Consider the following 6,751-nt stretch of genomic DNA (forward strand, 5'->3'; position numbering starts at 1 on the left):
GTCACCTACCTTGACAGTTTGTGAAGTTCAGAGATCAGACAATCCAAGTGCCTGATGCACGGAGCTGCTACAGACAGTGGGGGGGGGGGGGGAGCAGCAAAGAGGAGGATAAGCTCCTTCTGAGCTTATTTTCCCACCACAGTGCAACATGCTCTGAATAATAAGCCACAGGCATTTCTGGGCACCCCTTGGTCCTGTCTTAAAAAACTGGAAACAATTAGAATGTAACCAGATTCAAACAGTTGCGGATGAGCGACTCCATTGCGAAGGGTGGTGGGGGAGGACTAAGTCTGATACCCATGTCCCAGTTGGGTCCCAGGCCTAGTTTGTGCCTGCTGTCCTGGTGTGACAATTAACAGCATCCCTTTTTACTCTGCAGTGTCTCAGAGTTTGAATAACAAATTATAGTCATTCTAGAATTAAGCCATAAGAGGATAGTTTTAAGGAAGACCAACCGATTTTCTTTTGAGGCTTAAGAGAAAACAAAACCCTTGGCAAGTCTTACCAGGCTTCTGACACCCTAAAACACAGCCTATTTTGGTGGAGATGTTAGCACGCTTTGTCAAACAACTACCTGTTGGTTCAGGCCAATGCATCCCCCAGTCCTTAGCCCCTGGCCCTGCAGTTTGGGTGAACAGTGCTTCCCATGGCTGAGGAGGCCTAAGCAATAGGAGGCGGCAAATGTCTCCTGAGGCTGGGCCTGCACGTTGGGCTTTCTCATCCCGACCATGCCTGAGCCCCTCTGAAGGTGGCACATGATGACCTAAGTTCCTGAGCAGATGGAGAGAGTTCTAGTTTGTTTTAAAAAAAATCAGAAAGCCTGTTTTCTAATATAAAGCTACAACGGACTTGCCTGCTTTTTTTTCTGAGTGGAAAAGGATGAAAAAACCATTTGCCTTTTTTGTTCACTTTTCATAATTTCGTCTTTGGATTTGTCCACCTGCCTTTTCGCAGCCAGACTGAACACAGAGTGCACTTCATCAAGTGCTTCCAACATGCCTGGCCTGCGATGGGCAGTCCCGTTTATAAAAAGAGCAAGAAGGGTAGGCAAGGCCAGGAGAGGAAGTGTTTTAAAAAGCCTTCGTCTTGAAAGACCAAAGTACTGATAACCTGATGGCAACAGCAATAGTAAAGAAGGGATGACTCATTTAGAATGATGGTTTTTGTTTTTGCAAAACACCTGAAATTTTACTCATGGTACAAAAGTATTTAATAAGCGCCACGTTGGTACAGAAAAACGCACAGCCTAGAGCTAGCTCATCCTTTAAAACCAGAACAGCCAAGTGAAAAGTCAGTAGAGATTCTTATTTTTACTTGAAAAATAAAAATAAAAACAACAAAAAAACAACTAAGGTACACATTGGGAATTGAACTACTATAGTATTTCTTTCTAGAGAGGTGACATCCATGGTTTCTGGTCAGTAATGTTCTATCAAACATTGTACTAAACCAGTGTACTAAATCCAAGCAGACAGATGACCAGTAAAGCTGTTTGCTATCTCCTACTGAGCTAGACCAGTGGAACACTATCTTGGTAAGATAATTTTGACAGCAAGAAGGAAGTGCAGAGCCCCTACCCCAACAGAAAACCTAAGGAGCTGTTTTACACAGAAAGGGTTTTAAGCAAACCCGCACAAACACTAACATGCTGTAAGAAAAGGAAACCTTTTAGACTACTTCCAGCATACATTCATTGGTGCCCAGTAAAATAGGAACACCAACGTAGAAAGCATTTTTGCTTTCACAGCACTAACAGCTAAAAAGCACACAGCAATATAATACTTTGATCTTGAAGTGGGTAATCATGGAAGTTCCAAGATTATATCCACTAGGTTAGCCTGAGTATTCATCTATAAAAATATGTTTTCAAAAACATAAACGAGAGTTATAGAAACAATGGGAGTACATCAGAACCAGCAGAAGACAGTGAAGTGATACAAGGACTGTACATGTGAGACTAGGAATTGATTTTCACAAGTACCTTTTTAGGTAAAGGACAACTCTCTAAGTCGATTCCTACAGCCAAGACTAGCTGTGATAGTAGGAGTTTCAGAAATCTTGAGATGGGCACCTAGCTTGAGTTAAACCCTAGATAAATACTCCCAGTCAAAAAGCCCACTGAGGCTGCAGGACTGAAACTGACCCATATAAAAAGCTGAGTGCACAAAAAGCCTGGCGGGACATGCAAGGCCTGCTGGGCCAAGAGAGTTGGTGATGGGGGGTTCTTCCAACATGGACACACCAACACGTATGCTGGGGAAGTGCCCCCCAGGTGGAATGCTGGACTTGGGCTTGGTGCAGGAGCCAGACTCAGAAGCTCCTGAAAGAGGTGTCTACTCAGGAAGGAGTACTAGGGTTACTGAAGACAAGAACGTGTCCCAGGAAGGTCAGGTCATTTTCTTCTGACCCATCAGTACTTAACATTAACGAAGAGTTGCAGAACAGTCAGTCGTTCCAAGATGTATTCTTCTGACATCATTAGCCAAAGCCTCTCCCAGTCTATTGGGCTGGTGATGTCTAGAAAGATCCCATTACCTGGAGGTGGGACCTAGGGCCGCAGATTGTTCTGGGAAGCTGTCACAGAAGATGATTTGCACAATGAAGTCACCACTAAACCGCTGCTTAAGTCCAGTCCCCGGCCTTCTTTTTCCTACACGAGAAGAGAACAACTTTAAGAGGCAAGAGATAGAAAAAAGTCCTTTCTAGCTCATAACAGGGAAGGAGGTGTTCAGGGTGGGCCACCAGGGAGAACACAGGAAGAGGGAGTATGTGATTTTGCATTTTTATTCAGAGCTGGTCACTCTTTAAAAATGCACCTCTTGGGGACTTCTCTGGCGGTCCAGTGGTTAAGACTCCACACTTCCACTGCAGGGGGCATGGGTTCAATCCCTGGTCCCTTGGTCGGGGAACTAAGATCCCACATGCCACGAGGCGCAGCCAAAAAAACAAAAAAAAGACCTCTCTTCACCGAAAAACATTTCTTTTTCCTATTAAGAACCTGCATTCCAAGAAAAGCAAGGCAATTAGACCTGATTTTTGGCTTTGTCCTTTTGATTATTTAGGGACCCTATAAGGTGCCTGGGGCCTGTTTCACCAAAACCATGAGAATGTAATTCCTTGTAAGGGTCCCAGGCCCCGGCCAGCAGAGGACAGCAGCTCGCTCTGCTGACACGTCACTCACTGCTGGGCTGATACTGGCCAGTCTTACAGAGAGGAGCACAGGGGGTGGTTTGTGCTCGACAGGTCTACTTGGAACTTTCTAAGCGGTTCACTGTGACTAAAAAGACAAGGGGAACTTACTGCTCTATAGTCCAGAAACATTTCTTTAAAAGCCAGAAAATCCGTAAATGTGAGCAGCATGTCGAAAATGTCACCGGCCACTTCATCTTTATGGTGCCTGCAAAAGAAAAGGGTGGCTGCTTCATGAATGAATGATGACACAGACGTCTCTTGGAGATTTCCCTCAAAGGTCTGGAGGGCCTCCCACCCAGGACCTAACCAAGTGCTCTAAAGCTTGATATTCAAGCATTGAGGAAAACAAGGAGGAGGGTCTTCTTTCAGAGTTGAGGAGGAGGAGGGTAAAAAGAGGTAAAAAAGCAGAGTCAAGCTCAACTCACTGTAAAGTTGTAGTGAAAGCCGCCATGTTAAATCCAGGAATCCGCTCCAACAGCTGTTCTTCTATATACTTTTCTACCAAAGAAATCTGTAACAGTGGAAAGGATCTTGGTCAGACTGTGCTTTAAGAAAACAAGGCTTCTCTTCAGAAAGCCTGCCCTCCAGCCCTTTGAAAACATTTCCTAAGAGCCTATTCTGTGTGCCTGGCTCCCTGCCGAGTGCTGGGGGCACCAAAGAGAACCCAAACCCAGCTCCAGTCCTCAGTGAGCACACCCCGTGCCCTGGCCCACCCGTGGGAGAGGCATTTGCAGGTAATTACGATGTAACAAGAGGAATGCTCCAAGGTGGGTAGGGATAGGGAGCAGAAGGGCTCCCACTCCCCACGGCAGGAAGTGAGGACTGAAGTAAGTGGGGGCTTTTCTGCCTGGGTAGACGGAATCTGTGCGGAAAGAACATATAAAAAGCATACAGTTGGAGGTAATCGCAGGTTCTTTAAAAGCTGAGGCTTGGCTTAGGAAACCTTCATCGACTCTGCCACACTTCTGTGTTAACGGAAGAAAGTCCTGGAGGCTCAAACCTCTTCTCGGACAGATGAGATCATAACAGGAGGCTGCACGAGGCCTTGGCATAGTGCAAAGACCCTAGGGGTCAAGAGTCGAGGTTCCTGGGTTCTAATCTTGGTTTTGCCACCAACTAGTTAGTGATCTTGGTCTTGGTTTTCACTTTTATCTAACAGTCATGCACACCTGACTGGATTATGTAGTGGGAAAAAATAGTGTGTGAAAGTCAAAAGGTCAAAAGTATGTAAGTGCAAGGTATGGTGAATCCACATACTGTAACTGAAAGCAGGATTATGATAAAGCCAAACATGTTTTAAAACAGAAGACGAAGTCATTAAATATTTGGAAAACAGCCCCAAGAACTGTGCAGAGGAAAACAACAGGAGATGAAGACTAAATCAGATTCTAATTAGACTTCCCAGCAGGGTGCTGATGGCAGATTTTAGAAGTTGGGCAGATTTTAGAAGTTGAGCATATTTCAACATCATTTGATCCTAAATTCATAATTTAAAGAAATCCTCATCTCCAGTAAGAGAAATAGGAATCCACTTACATATTCATTAAAAATAGGTGTGTAGGCGAGCTTATTCTCTTCCGTGTCTTCAAACTCCTGGTAGTACTTGTCCATGAAATTCCTCTGTAATAACTGGAACTCATCATCTGAACCGCAATAGGAAAAATGTACTCTTTTTAATGGAGACTAAAAACCATTCTGATTTCTAAACAGGCAGGAAGAAATGTCAGCAGAACTGCTTTATGGATGGCCAGTCTGTAGGAGGGGAAAGCTGAAGGTGTTAAGTGTACAGTTTCGCGGCATGAAGAGCCTTCACGCTGCTGTGCAACCACCACTATCCTCTAGTCCATTTTAATCAGAGCCACACAGGGTGGCTTGGGAACTCCACAAAGGGTTCTCTTAATATAATTTCAGCAGCAGTGGTGTAAACAGTGTAGTGATTAAATGGATGGGCTCTGATAGAGGCTCGAACCCGTGTTCCATGCACTGGTAGACAAACTCTTAACCACTGCGCCACCAGGGATAGTCCCAATGGCTATGGTATTACACTGTGCTTTATGTCACAAAATATTAAAACATAAGACTAAAAATTGATTTTACTCTCTGAAATAAACTAGGTTAAGATTTTCTGAAGTTTTGCCAAGAGCCCCATAACTTCAAGGTGCCCCATTACCTGAATAAGTCCCTTCAGGGGACTGAATCTATGGTTACTAGTTACTTAAAGGAGTAGGGGCTGTAGCCTGTAAAGCAAAGCACAGTAAGGCTTACTTTGTATTACAGTACGTTACATTAAACATTACATGCAGCTTCATGTTTTCTCTCTTTTTAAAAATTAACTCTCCAAATGGATTTCAACGTCCTTAAAAGCAAGGGCCTAAAACCTAAAAAGCACAGGCAAGGAAGCTTACCCATGATAATGTCTTCTAAATATCCAACCACAGCATCAAATTCTGCATCAGAGGCGGAAGAGCTGAAAAATACGCCTGGATTAGGAGCTGTTTCAGATAATTCCTCTTTTTTTCAAAATGTATTATGGACATTTTCAAATGAACTTCCCATCAACTAGCTTCAACAATTAATAATGATTACTGTCTAATTCAGCAATGCCACACAGAAGAAAACACATTTGACACATCTGTGACATCAAAGTTGAATGCAATGGCTCCACTTTCAGAAAACATATGACACAAGGACTTACAAAAGGGACAAATAAAAGGAGCAAAGGCTCACAGCGGACATCTTAGGGCTTCTCGCATTTATTTCCTTGGGGTTCTACTCACCGCATCTTCGCTATCACCCCACACCAATCTGCTTGTGGGCGGGCGTAAACTTGGTGCGGTTAAGACACTGGCCGGGGGAAGGGGGCAATTAGAGTCCCTGGGGGTAGTGGTGGTGGAGGGTCTTCTGACCCGTGGTCAGGCCTCGGCAGCTCAAACTCGCCAGGTTTTGCTGACGACCAAGGATTGGAGGCGGGGGGCATTGTGACAGAGGCGTGTATCATCGCATGACAGCGCACTGCACTCCTGTCCTCCAGGCCTGAGCCCTGCGGTCGCCGCGGCGGCAAAATCGACCGCGGGAACTGGGGCGGAGTCTTGTTAGTCTCCCACCCACACCGGGGACACTGGTTTCACAGGGCGGAGGCAGAGGCCGAGGCCAAGCGCCGGCAGCTCCGGCCTTCAGCCTCCCGGGGTCGGGCGGCGTCACTCACAAGGACAGCGCGAAGCTCTCTTCCTCTGGGGCGTCCATCGCCGCCGCCGCATCCACCGCGCGCGGGGCAGCGGGCCCGCCGGCCTTCTACCCCGCCCGAGGCCCGGGCGCAGCCGCCGCTCTGCTCCGCAGAGCCCCAACCGGCATCGGGAAGGCCTCGCAGCCGAGGCCTCGGCCGGCTCACGGCCCAACCGAGTAGCGCCTGCGCACGACTCCCCGGCCTCAGACTCCCTGGCTGCTGCCACGCGCCGGCCGGGCCACCAAGCCCTGCCAGGCCTCACTAAACTCGCCGCGGCCGCCTCGGGGTTCCGGCGTCAGTTACCGCCCCCCGCCTCCCGTCACCATGGCCTCCCCA

General features: G+C 46.9%; 1 protein-coding gene across 1 annotated transcript; it reads right to left on the reverse strand.

Moving 5' to 3' along the window:
• Positions 1-2,436: 2,436 nt before the first annotated feature.
• ARL2BP (ADP ribosylation factor like GTPase 2 binding protein) lies at positions 2,437-6,751 on the reverse strand. The gene is made up of 6 exons (XM_061172969.1): positions 6,398-6,751; positions 5,598-5,659; positions 4,729-4,835; positions 3,618-3,703; positions 3,301-3,397; positions 2,437-2,650 (listed from the first exon to the last, which is right to left on the reverse strand). Exons 1-6 carry the CDS (start codon positions 6,433-6,435, stop codon positions 2,549-2,551), a joined length of 492 nt encoding a protein of 163 aa, XP_061028952.1. The 5' UTR covers positions 6,436-6,751; the 3' UTR covers positions 2,437-2,548.

Source organism: Eubalaena glacialis, chromosome 18 (genome assembly GCF_028564815.1).
Source record: "Eubalaena glacialis isolate mEubGla1 chromosome 18, mEubGla1.1.hap2.+ XY, whole genome shotgun sequence".
NCBI classification, from domain to species: Eukaryota; Metazoa; Chordata; class Mammalia; order Artiodactyla; family Balaenidae; genus Eubalaena; species Eubalaena glacialis.